The 18,057-nt window shown below is 53.0% G+C and overlaps 1 protein-coding gene across 1 annotated transcript in view; it reads right to left on the bottom strand.

Moving 5' to 3' along the window:
* The window catches only part of TSNARE1 (t-SNARE domain containing 1), a 70,153-nt gene that overhangs the window by 23,413 nt on the left and 28,683 nt on the right, over positions 1-18,057 (bottom strand). Inside the window, exons 5-7 of the mRNA XM_042780907.1 lie at positions 15,321-15,427; positions 8,496-8,578; positions 7,859-7,915 (exon numbers count right to left, since the gene is read on the bottom strand). Of these exons, the coding sequence (XP_042636841.1) occupies positions 7,859-7,915; positions 8,496-8,578; positions 15,321-15,427 (247 nt within the window). The remainder of the gene's footprint in view (positions 1-7,858; positions 7,916-8,495; positions 8,579-15,320; positions 15,428-18,057) is intronic.

Genomic DNA, 18,057 nt, shown 5'->3' with positions numbered 1-18,057 from the left:
TGCATGTGTGAATGTGAGTATACGTGAATGAGTGTAGGAGGGTGACTGTGTTTGTGTCAATGCATGTGTGTCTATGTGAATGTGTGAGTATGTGTCTGGGTGGGTGACTGTGTGTGTACCCACAGGTATGTGTGTGAAGTGTCTGTGTGCATTGTGTCTGTGTGCATTGTGTGTGATCGACAGGGAGACAGAGGGCACAGGGCAGAGAAGCAGGACCACAGCCTGGCGTGTCCTGGCCCTCATCTCTGTCTACCTCATGCTTCTCTCTAAAGCCCAGTCCTGTCAGCCCGCTCCCCTTAGGGCCTGGACTCGGCCCCTCAGTCAAGGGGACACAGTGGAGGTCAGCCCCCTCCTGCAGAGCCTCCTGTCCTGTTGGTGGTGGGGATGGGTGGGAGGCATCAGGGCACCCCTGGTGGCCGAGGCAGGGCTGGAACAAGGTGAGCACCTTGCCCTCCCCGAAACACACAGTGGGAACAGGACCCCAGGGGCCTTCCTCCCAAAGCCCCCCGGTCTGGAGGTCTCAAGTTTGGGCATGGCCTGGCTTCCGGCTGAGTGACGCTGTGGGAAGCTGTGTTGCTGCAGAGCCTGGAGGGAGGCCGTGTCTGCGCCATCACCTCAGGGTCCGGGGACAGTGCTGGGGCTTGCTGCAGAGCGGCCCTCACCCCCACCCTCCTGCCGCACGCAGGTGGCCACCTCCCCAGCACCGTCTCCGGTGCCCGGCCCGGGCCCCTTGCAGCAGGTGCACTCCACATCTTTCGGGAACTGGGAGTGAGCGTGGAAGTTGCTCTGGGCTGGGCTGGCATCAGCTTCGGAATGAAGATGCAGAGCCCAGACTCTGCCAACACCCCCCTTGCCAGCTCCGGGCTCCTGACCACGGCTGGTGGGACAGTCCCCGAACAAAGTCACCACTAGATTCTCCTGCGCTGTTTGCTTCCTGCAGGACCTCGGCTGGACATCTGTGTGCCCAAAACAAGGGCCTGTCCCACCCTGCTGTGCAGCCCTGGTGGCCTGACATTGCAGTCAGCACTTGTCTCAGTAGGTGTGGTCATCCACAGTGCACTGCCTCCCTGGCACCCCTGGGGTCCCCACGGCAGGGCTGCGTCTGCCCCTCTGTGTCCAGGAGCCCTAGGGAGTCAGGAGGAACCCTGTCCCTTCCCCAGCCCAGCTGGCACAGCCCACAGTGCACCTGCGTCCTGGCCAGCAGGGACAGGCAGGCCTGTGGCTCCAGGAGACAGGTCACGAACTCTCTGTCCAAACTCAAACTCCTTGGGCACCAAGGACACTCTGCCCCACCAGACCGTGGGGAAGCAGGCAGAGACGTGAGCAAAGAACATTCTGGCCACGACACCCACTGATCACATAAGCACATGTCTGACAAAGGCCACCGCAGGCAGGGCGCTGTGTGCCTGGACACGTGCCCACAGGGAAGGGGCGTCCAGGCCGCCCCCAGCCTCCCGAGACTTGTGGGCCCAGCCGGAGGCAGCTGGGAACATGGGGCCAGTAAGGCCACTCCGTCTTCCATGTCCACCCCGACTACCAGCAGGCAGCATTCTTTGCCTTCCTCCAAGGGCCAGTGCTGGCCCAGGGCTCCTTCCGGCCACCCTCCCTCCTTGGAGCCACACTGCCGGGGGAAGTGATCAGCTTCCTCCCACAGCTGGGAGAGGCCTGCACATAAATGCACCTGGGCAAGTGGGCACACAGGACAGGACCTCAGAAACCTGTCTTCCTCACGGCGACTGCCACGCCCAGGGCGGAGGGTCAAAGCAGTACCCACCGGGAGCTCCTTGCCTCCGACACGGGAGACAGGCTGCCTCCCCTCCACGCAGAGTGGCCAGCCACTGGGAGAGCAGGAAGTGTCGCCCTCTCTCAGCAGCTCAGAAGCAAAGGAGAACGGAGGGGATGGCTCAGAGGCCGGCCCCTCCTCAATAAGGACCACAGCACATATGGGGTCTCAGCAGAGAAGCCCGGTCAGGGATTTGCTGACCAGCCACTGGGCACAGAAGGGCCGCCCATCTGTGGAGTGGCTCTCTGGGACACAGCACACAAAGGGGGCTTCCTCCTTCCTTACATAGGGTCCAGGTGACACCGGAGGAGAAGACGCATCAGGGGCTGCCACTCTGCCCGCCAGCCTCCCTCCACACAAGCAGGCACAGCCAGGTGCAGACCAGGCCAGGCCCAGGGCTCAGGCCACTGGACACAGATGCTTCCCAGTGTTCTCTGATCTGGGCCCTGCAGAGGAGGGTGGAGGGTCCATGCCATCTACATGCTGGGGACCCAAGCTCGGCCCTGAGGCTTGTCATCTGCTGTCTGAGCGGCACGGGCACCACTCGTCAGCTGACGGACGTCAGATCCCAGAGTGGCACAGCATGAGGGCTGCAGCCACGTGCCCTTTGACCCTGTGTCCATAAGCAGCACCTGGGCCTCGAGACAGGGGCATCTGTCTGCCCTAAACACAGCCAGAGATGCCTGCCGCGGGCTTGTTAGCTGGCCTCACGGGGAAGCTTGGCTTTACCTCTGTGGCCAGGGAACCATGAAGGTTCTTGTGGAAATGTAGGCTGAGTCAGCCAACAATTGGAGCCATGCAGGACTTGCCACTGTGAACTGTCCCCACATCGTATCTTTGCAGCTCTGCCTTGGGGCCAGGGCCTGCCCACAGAGCCAGATGCTGCTCCTTGGCCGAGTATGACCCAGGCCAAGGCCTGGGCAATCTCACACCAACTCGCTCTGGACCCAGCCAAGCCCACAGGCTGTGGACCCCACACTGACACGCAGCCAGGGCCAGAGAAGTGGCCAGCGGGGGCACTCCTGCCTTGTGAGGGCCACTCGGGCCTCCAGACAGCAGCGCTCCGGTCTGAGGGCCACCTCAGCTGATTTACTCTCTCAGGTAGATCATCTTACTGTTCAGTGGTCTCCAAACTCCTGCATGTGCACTGATCTCTGCTGATGCCTCCAAAGCACCGTGGACCACACCCTGCCTGGCACCTATTTCCCCTTGTTTTTATTACAGTGAAAAACACAGATGTCACAACACAGTGGCCTGTTTAATCATGTGGACACGTGTAACTTGGTGAATTTGATGACATTCACCATGCTGTGTGTCCATGCCACTGCCGTGGACAGACACCCCATGGCCTGAGCACTGGCTCCACCCCACCCTGGTGACCACAGTAGCTTCGGGCCCCCTGCCTTTGCCTCTACCATATGAGTGGGCCTGGTCGGGGTCTGTCCTTCTCACTGACTGTACCACAGCGTATCACCCTATAGTTAAACGCACACATCTGACGGGCACAGCTCTAGTCTCACAAAGGAGAGACCGCCAGACAAGACCCAGAAGTTCCTACCTGACTTGAAGCCCCGCTCAGCCCTGCAGTCCCTGCCCCACCCGTTGTGGCTTCCAGCACCACCTATCAGTTTGGGCCGGTCTTGAATGCTGACGGAATCAGAATTGCATGGCCCAGAACAGCCCCACTGGCTGCAGGCTTCATTCCCTGAGAGGAAGTCTGGGACCATCAGACGCTGGGGGCACTTTAGCTTCTCACTGCCTTAGAAGCTCCCTCTGTGCCAGGAGCCCCTGCGTGGTGCAGACGGGGCAGCTCGGCTGGCAGCTGAGAGCTTGGCGGTTCAAACCCCCCTGAGGGGCCTCGGAGACAGGCCTCTCCAACTGCTGCTGAGAAGCCGGTCCTGAAGAGCCTGTGGCGCAGTTCTGCTCTGCACACCCGGGGTCGCCAGGCGTCGGCACTGACCCGCCAGCTACCAAGCCCCACACGGATGCTGTGCCCTTCCTACTGCAAACGGGCACTGGGCCGGCTACTGCCTGGGCTGCCACCCCCAGGGGGGCCACTGCACGTGAGGCTGCAGGGGACACGTCTCTGTGACGTGTGATGATGGTACGCATGCGTGTCCGGTGGGGAGAAATGCCAACACCATCGGAGAGAAAGCATTTAACCTTAGTAGGTATCTCCAGTTGTTTTCCGAGCTGCTTGGACCGATCGCCTCCACAGGAAAGTGCCTGAGATTTCTAGCTGCCGCACATCCCAGCCCACGCTTGGTGCAGCCAGGTGTTCTGTGTTTGTGTGTATTTAACTGTCTTGGGGGCGTGAGGTGTGTAGCAGGATGCCACCATGGGCTTACTTTGTGTTTTCTCATTTCAATGACGCTGAACATGCTTTTGTGGGTTTGCTCCTCTACATGCTGTCCGTGTGAGTTGTGGAAACGTCTCCTCTCAACTGTTGGTAGCCTTGTTGCTCTGAGTGGTGTCTGCTCGAACAAAGCTGTGTCCATCCTTCCCTCCTGACTTGGGCTTTGCATCTGGGTCGGAGACGCCTGCCTGCCACAAAGACGTGATAAGAGCCTCCACATGACCCTGCAGGCGCTTCGTTTTCCCTTTCACGTTTAGGTCTGTGACCCAGCTGGAGGGGAGCTCTGTGCATGGGTGAGGCAAAGGTCAAAGACTTTCTCCAAGCCCAGCTCTGCCACAGACCAGGTGAGCATGCCCATGTGGGTATGAGCCTGGGCTCATTCTGTTCCCACTGGCCTGCTTGTCTGACACCACCACCACTGTTGCTGTTGTTGTTGTTAGGTGCTGTTCCGTTCATTCCAACTCATAGCAATCCTGTGTATAATAGAATGAAACACTGCCCGGTCCTGCGCCAACCTCACAATCATTGCTGTCTTGAGCCCACTGTTGCAGCCACCATGTCAATCCGTCTCGTTGAGGGCCTTCCCCTTTTTTGCTGACCCTTCACTTTATCAACCATGACATCCTTCTCCAGGGAATGGTCCCTTCTGACAACACAACCAAAGTACAGGAGAGGAAGTCTGGCCATTCTCGCTTCTAAAAAGTATTCCAGCTGTACTTTTTCCGGGACAGATTTGTTTGTCCTTCTGGCAGTCCATGGCACTGTCAGTATTCTTCACCAAAAACATGATTCAAAGGCATCAACTCTTCTTTGGTCCCCATTCATTGTCCAGCTTTCACATGCATGTGAGGCGATTAAAAATGCCATGGCTTGGGTTGGGAGCTCTGGTAGCATAGTGGCTAAGACACTTGCCTGCTAATCAGACGGCTGGTGGTTCAAACCCACCAGCCACTCCTCGGAAGGAAGGTTGGGCAATCCTACTTCCGTAGTGATACTGCCTCGGAAACCCAAGGAGGGGTCGCTATGAGTCGGGTTTGACTCGACGGCACATAACAACGACAACAACAACAACATGGCTTGGGTTAGGGGCACCTTCATCTTCAAAGCAACGTCTTCACTCTTCAACACTTTAAACAGGTCTTTTGCAGCAGATCTGCCCAGGGCAATACGACATCTCATTTCTTGGCTGCTGCTTCCATGGGTGTGGACTGTGGATCCACATAAAATGAAAAACAGTATAGATTTCCTTTAATTTCTCTCCATAATGCTTCATAGTTTCCTGATGCAGGGCCCTCACCACCCATCCATAGATTTCATCCTACTTCTGATGCTGTAATAAATGGTATCTGTTCTTAAATTTCAGATCCAAATTATCTTCTGATAGCACAATGTCTTCTTATACACTGAATTACCTGGACCAGTAATTCTGTTACCTTTGCTTACTCATTCTAACAATCCATCTGCAGATCCGTTTGAACTTCTTATGTACACAATCACCTTACGGCACCCATGAGTCACACTGTCATAAAAAGCAATTACATCAAAGGATCAACAGTATTGCTGAATTCTTTTATATTTTTGCCTGTCTCTTTTAGCAGCTGCTTCAAAAGGTGTGTTAAAATTTCTAGCTGTGACTGTGGATCTACAGTCACAGTCCTTTCAGTGCTGTTGTTTTGCTTTATGCATTTTGAGGCTCAGTTATTAAGTTCCTACACATTCAGGATTCTATGTTTTCTACTTGAATTGGCATTATACTGTGCTTCCGTCTGTGATGATTTTTCTTTTTCCACCTCAGAGAGTTCTGTTGATGACACATTCTCTCAGTTTTTTGTTCTCTAAAAACATTTCCAGTTCACCTCCATTACTGAAGAGTATTTTACCAGATGTAGAATCTTAGCTTGGCAGTTATTTGCTTTTAAAGTTTTAACGCTGACTTTCCATTGTCTTCTGGATTCCAGTGTTTCTTTTAAGAAGTCAGGTGTCCATCTTGTCCTTCTTTTAAAACTAATAGGGCCTTTTCTCTGCTCTTAAATTTGTCTGTCTTTGATTTTCAAGTTTTTATTATGATGCAACTAAAAGTAGTTCTCCTTACCTTGATCCTATCTACCACAAAGCTCCTTCTATGGCTTGAAGTATTGGGATCACTTTGGAATCTCTTCAAATATCACTTCTACCCATTCTCTCTCCTGTTAATCTAGAACTCAAATGATAAACTCTTTCCTAGATGTGTAATCATTTTCTTCCCTCTTTCTTGTGCCACAACTTCTAGTTCACTAATTCTTTCTTCTGTCACATCTAATTTGGTATTTAACCAACCTATTGAACTCTTAATTTTAGTTATGTTTTCACTCTAGGAGTGTTCAATACTAGCATTTCTATTTTTCATCTTTTTAAGATTTATGCTCTTTAGTGAAATTCTCTCATCTGCTTTCTCTAACATATTAATAATAGGTATTTAATGTGCATATCTGATTATTCTAATAGCAGAATCACCTGCAGATCAGTTTCTACTCAACCATTTTTTCTTGGCTTCAATAATATAATTCTGTCACCTGGTATGCCTAGTACTTCTAGATTAAATGCCAGGCATTGTGTATGAATAATTATAATGGATGATGGACTCTTCTTCTAGAGAGGATTCAGCTGTCTTCAGGCAGAGAGAGAAAACATGATTCAAAATTGTGTGTCAGACAGGGAAGAGGTAACTACAGGGAGGAAGTGGGAAGAGAGCTGTTACACTGTGGGGACTGTAGTCTATGTCATGAGACAAAATGTGTATGAACTGCTGTGTGGAAAATGAATTTGGTCTGTAAACATTCACCCAAATAACAATAGCAATAAAAATAAAAACAAAAAGAGAAAGAGACCGTGCGTCAGGTTTTGTGAGGACTCCTGAGGTATAGCCCTTCAGGGTCTCATCTGAAACCTGGTGGTGTTTAAAGGAGTCTCTCCTACTTGCTGGGTCCTGAACATCAACGTTTCTCTCTTTAGTATCTGGAGATGCCTCGGTCTCTGTTCCACATCTTGGAAACAGCTTTGTGCTTGGTCTCTTTGCCTCTGAGAACATGCTTGCAGAGCTTACAAATCAGCAAATACCCAAAGGGGAAACTGCACAGAGTCTGGTAGTCCCTCTCCTGCAGGATTTTGTTCCCTCAGCGTTGGCTCTCTTAGGAGCCCTGCACTTGTTTTCTGTTTCCTCAGCCCAGTAAGACTGCTGAAGCTGCATGCCACCAGCCGTTCAGTCTCCATATGCTGAGACATGAGTCAGGAAATGCCCAGGAGGCAGGAAGGACATGGTGGTGAGCACAGTGCCCATCTCAATGCAGTTCTCATCTTTTTGAGTCTCTGTCTCTCAAGTTCTGACTGCCTTGCTTGCTCTTTGATGTCTTCAAACTTGTGTGTGTGTGTGTGAGTGTGCCCGTGCATGTGCTAATCCAAGTTGCACAGCTGTTCCTGGCAGGAGTGTTCGTCTGGGACAAGTCAGTCATTTATAGCAGGTGGAACTGACAACAATTATTGTGAGGGAGACCATGCTGTGTCAGGCCTTGTGCTAGAGACCTAAGGTCAAAAGGCCCATTTTTAAGAGGTTATTTTTCAGAGAAAACCCCCTTAGACAGGGCCTGCCCTCCATCCTTCCTGCTCTTCCCTACAGCCAGATGGCAATGGACTCTGTGCTGTCCCTTGGCACCCCCTGACCATGGAATGTGCTCCTTACCCACCTGTTTGCCGGCCCTCTGTGCTGTGGGAAGCAGGGCTCTGGACTTTTCTGCAATTTTCTGTTGGAAAAAGTACAGGGAAGGGGAATAGGGGGAAGGAAACAAGAAGGGAGGAGAGAAGGGGCAGTCAGGGAAACAAGGAGCGAGGAGAGAGAGGAACAATCAGAAACACAAGGTTGTGAACAAGGAGCGACAGCAAAACACACCTGCAGCTCTCTGAGAGAAAACAACTGTGCCAGGTCACGGGGGAAGTGGCCCCAATCTCTGGAAAACTGTCCTGGGTCTTGGGAAAACTGGGGTCTGAACGGGGCTCTACCCATGAGATGACTGATGGCCCCCACCGGAGAACTTAAGCTCTCTGGGACTCAAGTTTTCTCACCGGGCAAAAGAAGGGGTACCAGCTCTCCCACCTCCCAGGAGCTGTTGACAGACAGCCTCCTGGGCAGCAAGTCAGAAGGTACAGAACCTTTACACCCTGAGGACACACACCCTGCTCCTCGCAGAAGGCCCACGGGGCTGGCTCCTTCCATGCTCTAGGGTCAGTTCAGGGACGAGACAGCCAGAGTGGATGCTCATGGAATTGGTTCTCCTCCCCCCTGCCCCACAGCCTGACCTGAGACCCCTACCTGCAGGGCCTCACCTTCTGCACAACTCCGTAGCGCTGAATGGCATCTGACAGCTGAGTCTTCAGGCGGTCCAGCTGAAGACGCTCCTGCTGCAAATAGAAGAGTGTGCTTAAGTGGGAGACTGAGGCCTCATCCGCCTCCCACAGCCCCCCTCAACCCTGGGGGACGCCTCAGCTCCCAACTCTCCTTGTGCCCTCCTGTCCCTCTGGTCGTGCCTGCACCATGCCCACCTTCTCCAATCACCATCAGCCTCCCACCATCATCACCACTGGAGCACTGTCAGAATTAGACTCCTCCCCATCTACCTCATCATCTCCAGCACCACACCCCCATCATGCGATCTGCTGCTTGTACCATCTCCACGGGCACAGGCAGGGCCACCACAGACCCCATCACCACTCCACACACAAGTCATCACCAGCAACACTGCTCTGAGCCCACAACACATGTCAATCCCCACAACCACCTATCATCATCCTTGGCCCCAAGCCCTAGGTGCAGTGCAGCAGACCTTGGCCACAGGTTCTCAGTGGCTTGTCCAAGGTTGCACAGGTGGCAGGCCAAGGCCCTGGTCCCAGGTCACTGACCCCAGAGCCTAGGCCCTGGACCACATGTGAGGCTGCATCTCGTCACCATCAGAATTGCGATCAACAAACTGCTCCTCTCATCAGCACATCTTACCATCCACCTTTGGAGCCTCCAACTCCACTGCCTCCACCCCTGCCCCAGTGAACAGGGTCACATCTGTCTAGGCCCCTACTGCATCTCAGTGCCCACAATGACGGCAGGCACAAAGCTAGTCCTCAAGGGATCACAAAAGGGTGAAAGGGAGCCTGGAGCCTAGCTCGGCCTGATGTTTTCCCATGAGCACCAACTGACCATCAGAAGCCTGAGCCTTGTCTCTTACCATGGAGAACCAGCACACACGAGGCCACGCCAGTCTCCAGTTGCCTTGGATATGGACCCAGACGCAAATCCTGGCCTCTTCTCGTTTAGCATATCCTATAATCCCCTGGAAAGGGCCCTTCCCCTGACCCTGACCCTGCACCTCAAGTCACAGGGCAGCCCACTCCCAGCTGGGGTGCTCTGTGCCCCAAGTCACAGGACTTCCAGCCGGGGTGCCCTGCACAGGCCCAGGTGGAACTCTGCCCCTGGGCCCTGAGCACTCACCCTCCGTGTCCCCACACACCCACCATGTACCTCACAGAGAACGAGGGGTAAAGTGGATAAGCGGGCTGGTCATGTTAGAAGGGACAAGGCTTTGAATGGATATCTTTCACTGTAGTCATGGCATCTGGCTTCTTGTGTGGTTGCAGTTCTGCAGAGCTCTGTGAGGCCTGGGAATTATCATTCTGTGTGCCCAGGGCCACTCACCGTATGGTTCCTGTAATTAGCACCCCATGTGTCTAGGACCAGGAGCGCTGGTGGCACAGTGGTTACATGTGGGTCTGCAAACCAAAAAGTCAGTGGTTTGAACCCATCAGTGTCTCCATGAGAGAAAGATGCGGCAGTCGGCTTTGGTAAAGATTGACAGCCTTGTAAACCCTGTGGGGCAGTCCCACTCTGTCCTCTAGGGGCGCTGTGGGTCAGAATAACATGGCAGTGGGTTTGGTTTGGACTTTGCTTCCATGAAGATTGACAGCCTTGGAGACCCTGTGGGGCAGTTCCACTCTGTCCTCTAGGGGCGCTGTGGGTCAGAATAACATGGCAGTGGGTTTGGTTTGGACTTTGCTTCCGTGAAGATTGACAGCCTTGGAGACCCTGTGGGCAGTTCCACTCTGTCCTCTAGGGGTGCGGTGAGCAGAATCGACTCCACGGCAGTGGGGGCCAGTAGGGTGCCTAGGGCTCACCTTTTGCCCCTGCACTGTGAGCAGCCTCCTCATACCTCTCTCCACCTGGAAGGGCCGTTAGCACACGCCACTCATGAGAATCCTCCCCACTCATCCGTTCATTCATCCAAACACAGGTACCAAGTGCCTGCTATGTTGGGTCTGATTCAAACCGAGACAACCCAAGAAGCCTCCTCAGTCTCTCCTTTACGAGTGGCTGTAACCGGCCTCCTACCTTCCCCTTCCAATAGCCTTCCTTAAACCCACAGTGCACACATACGCACACGTGCACGCACGCACACACACATGTGCACAGCCTTTATCAGTCATCATTCCTTGAACCCACATCCTCTTCTACTCATGCAGCATCCTACATGCCTTTGCTGAGCTCAGACGCTCCAGCAGCTGCTTGGCCCCCACACCTGTGAACACGCTGTGCTCACGCCCCACTCCTTCACTGTTTGTAGGTTCCCACTCAGCTTGAAGACTCAACTCAATGTCACCTCCTCTGGGAAGCCTTCCTGGAGCAGACATTCAGAAAATCTGCTCCTGCGCTGTGTCCCCACACGCCCTGCGCACTGCCCTGGGGGCCATTCCAGTGACGACAGCCACTTCCTCGTTTGTATTCTGTCCTCCTGCCAGGCAGGGGGAGCCTCAGAGGGAGTGGCCTCTCCTCCATCTCACGCCCCTGCATCGGTTCGCAGCCAGTGTTCAAGAGACGTCCGCTGGCTTCTTGGGTGGGTGGGGGTGGGCAGATAGATGGGAGAGCTTGGCTGCACGTGGGCCCTCTGAGCTCCAGAGGGACTCACAGTTCTCGGCCATCAGGACACAGAGCTTCCAGGTATGTGGGCTCTGGGCCCAGGAAGACCTGCCTTTAAACCTAGCCCAGGCTTCGTACCACACCCCAAGCTTCCGTCCCTGTAAGAAGGGGGTGAAGGTGCTGCTATGGATCACCTGAAGCCCCAAAATCATCTGCTGCAAATCCTGTGCCTGTGGATGTAAACCCCTCTGGGCAGAGCGTGCTCTGCCGTGGCAACAGGCTACTCAGGGCAGGTGCGCTGCAAGCCAACCTCCTCTGAGATAGGAAAAGGGCAGATCAGGCACAGAAGCAGGCAGAGATGGGCAGAGAAGGTCCCCAAGGACCAGAAGCTGAAGACAGATGCGACCTGCCCCCAGAGCCGGCAGAGAGAGCCTTCCCCGAGAGCTGGCGCCTGAGTTCAGGCTGCTAGCCCCTAGACTGAGAGGAACAGCCCTGTTTGTCAAAGCCGCCCACTGTGTTATCTCTATTACGGCAGCGCCAGGGACCGGGTCTCACCAGGGACCATGTCTCACCAGGGACCGGGTCTCACCAGGGACCGTGTCTCACCAGGGACCGTGTCTCGCCAGGGACTGGGTCTCGCCAGGGACCGGGTCTCGGTTCCCTGGTGCTGCTATAACAGAAATGCCACAGTGGGCGGCTTTGACAAACAGGCTCTTCCTCTCACAGTCTATGGGCGCAGCCTGAACTCAGGCGCCAGCTCTAGAGGAAGGCTTTCTCTCTCTGTCGGCTCTGCGGGCAGGTCCTGGTCTCCCTTCAACATCTGGGGGCCCAGAGTCCCTTGGACGTCTCCATGTGTCTTGGCATCAATCTTCCCCTGGGTCTAGGAGGTCCTTGGCACAGGGACCCAGGGTCCAAAGGATATGTTCCACTCCTGGCTCTTCTGGGGGGTCCTGGGGCCCCTCCTTCTCTACTCCTCTCTACTTTCATCTCTTGTGAGATGCAAAGTGATGCAGGCCACACCCCAGGGAAACTCCTCTTCCATTGGCCAGGGCTGTGACCTGAGTCAGGGTGTGGTGTCTCTCTAATCGCCTTACAACCGACTGGCTGATCACTACACAGGGTGATTACATCATTACATGAGAATCAGGGCTCTGCCAGGACAGATATCTTAGGGGGACACAATTCAACTGATGTTAGGAATGAAGACAGACCCTAACCAGCAGCACCGCCCAGAGGGCTGAGAGAAGGTTTAGCACAGTGGCAGTGTGGAGTAAACCCCCAGCGGCCAGGCAGCCACTGCTACACCTGCCCTCATTCCACAGTTCAAGGGACCACCTCCCCTCCAGGTGTTTAACCTGCTGCCACCTGACTCACAGTCCTCTATCTGCATCACTGAGCTCCAAGGTTTCCATGGCTGATCTCTTGGAAGTTGACCACCAGGCCTCTGGGTAGACTCAAACCACCAACCTCTTGGTTCGCAGCCAAGTACATAAACCATCTGCACCACCCAGGGCTCCATGCACATGTTTACACCCCTATAAAGTTGGGAGCACAGCTAGCACTTAACCAACGGCTTCTGAGTTGCACCACTGAGTAATGAAGTTCATCAGAAAACCACGTGCTGGGACTGCATTGCCCTCATGCCGCAGAAACACCTTCAGAGTCGCAGCCCCTCGCAACTGGGGATTTGGCCTCGTGCCGTAGGTGCTCAGCACGCATTCTGAGTGGAGGGACGAACGAGTCGGAGAACAGAGCACAGACCGACCCATGAACTGGCCACACAAAGGCCAGTTCTGCCAACCCTCCACAAACAATGACCATTCCATTGCCAAATACCCTTACAAGCAGCCCTGGGGTGCAACGGTTAAGCTCTCAGCTGCTAACCAAAAGGCTGGAGGTCAAGTCCACCCAGTAGTTCTGTGGGAGAAAGACCTGGTGAGCTGCCCCATAAATACATCAGCCCAGGAGGTCCTACAGGGGCAGCTATAGTCTGTCCTCCAAGGTCACCGTGAGTCGGAATGGACCCGACAGCAGCGGGCTTGGTGTGGGCTTTGCTCCTATAAAGGTCACAGCCTATGAAAGCCTATGGGGCAGTTCTACTCTGTCACACGGGGTCACTAGGAGTCAGAATCAGCACCCAGCAACAACACGGTTACAACAATGATGACACCACCACTGTCACCACCACCAATACCACCAATACTACCAACAGTACCACCATCAATACCACCACCAACAATACCACCGACACTACCAAAAGTACCACCACCACTACCAACACTACCACCACCACCACCACCACCACCACTACCAAGAGTACCACCACCAATACCACCAACACTACCAACAGTACCACCGCCAAAACTACCAACAGTACCACCACCAATTCCACCACCTACCAACAGTACCACCACCAATACCACCAACACCACCAATAGTACCACCACCACCACTACCAACAGTACCACCACCAATACCACCAACACTACCAAGAGTACCACCACTAACACTACCAGCAGTACCACCACCAATACCACCAACACCACCAATAGTACCACCACCACCACTACCAACAGTACCACCACCAATTCTACCACCACTACCAACAGTACCACCACCAATTCCACCAACACTACCAATAGTACTACCACCAACACTACCAATAGTACCACCACCAACAGTACCACCACCACTACCCACCAACACTGCCCTTCTGGGAAGGGCCACAGCAATCCCACCCAAGCTCAGCACAGGAAAGCACTCGCCTCCCCCCAGGAGGACTGGGCCTGTGGAAACTAATTCACGGGCCGCCACCCCAGCCCACTGAGCACAGGTGCCAAGCCACCCTAGGTCTCAGACTTCGGTGGCCTCCTGGTCTCTGTCTGCAGCCCCTGGAGGACTGCTCATGTTCTCACCCTCTTGTTTAGTGGGTCTGCTGTAATCTGTGTGTGGCATGACACTCGGGGCCAGCTCTGCTTTCTTCACAACAGCTTTCTTAAGGGGCAACTTACACCCCACACAACCCATCAACTGCAAGCATGCCAGTCAGTCATTTTTCTTAAACTTCCCCAGCTGTGCAGCCATCACCACACCTTCATTTTGGGGTATGTGCCCTCGGATCCGTTTGCACTCCAGCTCACACTCACCCCAGCTCCTCTGCTTCCTGCCCATGGACTTGGGTTTTCTGGGCAGTGCATGTAGATACAACCAGTGTGCAGCCCTCCCATCTGCTGCTGTCACCTGATATCATGGTTTGGGTCCATGCATCACTCCTCTTTCCTGCTGAATAGCATCCCAGTGTATGGAGGGACAACATTTTTGGATCCAAGGGTGGCAAACGTTTTTTGCAAAGGGCCTCTGAATCCACTCGGTATCTGTCACAACAACTCAGGTCTGAAGATGGCCACATGTCACCAGGCAGGCATGGCTGTGCCCAGTGAACATCTGCTCGTGAGGACAGGTGGCAGGACAGTAGGCTGTAGCCTGCCGTCCCCTGCTCTAAACATCTCAGGGTTTGATAGCCTCTGAACCTGGATGCCAAGTGCCCTGCAGTCTCTCAGGATTGGTATGGACAATGAGGGCAGGGCCACACTGCACCTGGCACTGGTAAACATGGCCATGGCAGTGGAGGCAGAGTGGGGTCATGGTAAAGGGGTTACGGGGTGTCATGTGTGAGATGGTGGTGGGCATGGTTGTAAATGTAACCGTGGAGATGAAGTCTGTGACCCAGTGATTTAGGTGACGATGACAGTGGGGACAGCAGTGCTGTCCTTAAAGAGAACCATTTGGAGGTGGCATTGGTGTGGAGGTGGAGGGCCAGAGTGTGTGGGTGGCACAAGCTGGTGGCAGAGTATAGGCTGTGGTTACAGCTGTGGAGGTGGGGTGATGGTGGGTGGGGGTGGCCATGATACTCGTTCAGAAGTGCCTCACTGTCACCTCTAGAACCTCCACCTGCCATGAGGGGCCTCATCGTCCAGCATCTCCCCAACTCATGGCCCAGGGCAGTGCTCCATGGACAGTGGCTGCATGAGGAACTGCACACTAGGGACCAAGCCAAGCAGTGATGTTGGCCAAGTCCCGGCCCCAAATGATGTAATGTCCTCTGCCTCCTGCCACCTGCTCCACTGCAGCTCTCCAGGGAGTGTGCCCCTCCAAGTCCTACCCTACAATGACATCGTGTCCTCAGTCTCCCACCACCCACCCTCCTGACAGCTCTCCAGGGTCTGTGCCCCCCTCGCCTGTGGCCTGGGTCTCCAGGGGACATACCCGGGAGGAGCCACGCAGAAGCTCTGACAGCTGCTTCATGGCACCGGTGCTGGCTGTGACAGTCGCGTTGGTCTCTTGCTGCACCGAGTGCCTGGGGGTGAGAGGGGCAAGGGCAGAGGGAGACCAGAGGGCAGGGATCAGGGGTAGAAGAACCATGTGGGAGAAGTGCAGACAGACCACAGACACAGGGAGAGGCAAGAAGGGAAGGACAGACAGACGTGGGCAGAAAGGAGGGTGGGAGGCCACAGAGATGCAGACAACAGGAGGGAAGGAAGCAGAAGGAAAGGAGGCACCGAGAGAGAAGCAGGACATGGAGAGAGGAAAGTGACAATGGCATTGATGGAGGAAGGGCCAAGAGATGAGGGGGAATAGAGGGCACAAAGACACACAGAAACAGATGGCAAAGGAGGGACGTGGTTGGGGGACAGGTAGAAAGCAGAGAAGGGGAGAGAGGAGAGAAATCAATTCCATCACAAGTGGATTTCCAGCTGTGGGACAAGACCCTCCAGAACCTGTCATCATGGGAACACCTGTCTCCCCCTCCCATTCCACCCATCCCCAAGACAGGCAGCTACAGCCCAGCTCTGGAGCCCTGGGCCCAGCCCCAAGCCGTGCAGAGCACTGGGGCACATGGAGAAACTGGAAGCAGGGGACAACAGCATGAGGACACAAAGTATAGGACCTCTCCACTTTCCAGGCAGAAACACAGAGACAACTTGGCAGGGACTGAGTAGTCCTTAGCAAGTCAAGACAGACAAGGGTACAAGGGTGATGGGGACAGGTGCCATCATGTGTGTGTGTGGATGGCTCCAATGATTCCAGCTCCCAGAAGTCAAGTCCCCCCCCAACCAAGCTGAGGCCCAGATACCACAGAGCCAAGACCAGTGTCCCACAGCACACAGTGAGGGCAGAGCAGATGGTGATGGGGCCATGAGAAATAAAAACAAAAATTTCCCCAATTTGATGAAAAGTATAAGCCCACAGAACCAAGAAGTTCAACAAACCCAAACAAGATAAGCACAAAGAGGGCCACACAAATTCAAGACTCTCAAAGGACCCCAAGCAGGATAATGACCCACAGATCAGAACCATACCCACACTTACACACATCACATTCCAAGGGGAAACACAAAAGATAAAGAAAAACTGCTGAAGGCAGCCAGAGGAGAAAGATACATTCCAGACAGAGCTGCAATGAAAAACAAGCACAGCAGACTTCTCATCAGAAACTATGGAAGCCAGAAGGAAATGGAGAGGCATCCGCACAGTGCTGACACAACTGGGGACCCAGAATTCCACAGTCAGCAAAAATATGTTTTAAAATAAAAGTGTAATAGTGACTTCTTTCAGTCAACAAAGTCAAAGAGAACCTGTTACCACCAGACCTTCTCTAAACGAAATGTTAAAAGAAGTTTTTCATGGAACAGGAGCATGAAACCAGACAGAAACTGGGATCTATGTAGAGAAACAAAAATCTTCAGAAATGGTTAAGGTTAAGGTAAAAATAAAAGAAAATGTTGTCCAGTTTTTAGTAACTCTAAAAAATAATGAATACTACTATTATTCAAATTTATGCACCAACCACCAAAGCCAAAGATGAAGAAATTGAAGATTTTTACCAACTTCTGTAGTCTGAAATTGACTAAACATGCAATCGAGATATGTTAATTATCACTGGTGATTGGAATGCAGAATTTGGAAACAAAGAAGAATCACCGGTAGTTGGAAAAAAAAATGGCCCTGGTGACAGAAATAATGCTGAAGATTGCATGATAGAATTTTGCAAGATCAACGACTTGTTCATTGCAAACACCTTTTTTCAAAGACACAAATGGTGGCTATACACGTGGACTTTGCCAGACGGAGCATACAGCAACCAGATTGACTACATCTGTAGCAAGAGGAGATGGAGAAGCTCAATATCTTCAGCCAAAACAAGGTCAGGAGCTGACTGTGGAACAGACCATCAGCTGCTCAAATGCAAGTTCAAGTGGAAGCTGAAGACAATTAAAATAAGTCCACGAGAGCCAAAATATGACCTTGATTATATCCCTCCTGAATTTAGAGACCACCTAAAGAATACATTTGATGCATTGAACACCAATGACCAAAAACCAGAGGAATTGTGGGATGACATCAAGAACATCATCTATGAAGAAAGCAAGAGGTCATTAAAAGACAGGAAAGGAAGAAAAGACCAAAATGGATGTCAGAAGAGCCTCTGAAACTTGCCCTTGAATGGACAGTAGCTAAAGTGTATGGAAGAACTGACAGGATAAAAGAACTGAACGGAAGATTTCCAAGAGCAGCTCGAGAAAACAAAGTCAAATACTATAATAAAATGTGCGAAGACCTGGAGTTGGAAAATCAGCAGGGAAGCACACTCGACATTCCTCAAGCTTAAAGAAATGAGGAAAAAATTTAAGCCTCAAATTGCAATACTGAAAGGTTCCATGGGCAATATGTTGAACGATGCAGAAAACATCAAAAGAAGATGGATGGAATACACAGAGTCACTATACCAAAAAGCATTGGTCAATGTTTTTCCATTTCAGGAGGAGGCATATGATTGAGAATCAATGGTACTGAAGGAAGAAGTCAAAGCTGCACTGAAGGAACTGGTGAAAAACAAGGCTCCAGGAATTGACGGGATACCCACTGAGATGTTTCAACAAACGGATGCCCCACTGGAGGCACGTACTTGGCTATGCCAAGAAATTT

The sequence above is a fragment of the Orycteropus afer genome, unplaced genomic scaffold, assembly GCF_000298275.1.
Source record: "Orycteropus afer afer isolate SDZICR_OR568_19922 unplaced genomic scaffold, OryAfe1.0 scaffold00069, whole genome shotgun sequence".
NCBI lineage: Eukaryota > Metazoa > Chordata > Mammalia > Tubulidentata > Orycteropodidae > Orycteropus > Orycteropus afer.
Note: the sequence above shows the minus strand (reverse complement) of the source record. Positions and strands in the feature narration are given on the sequence as shown.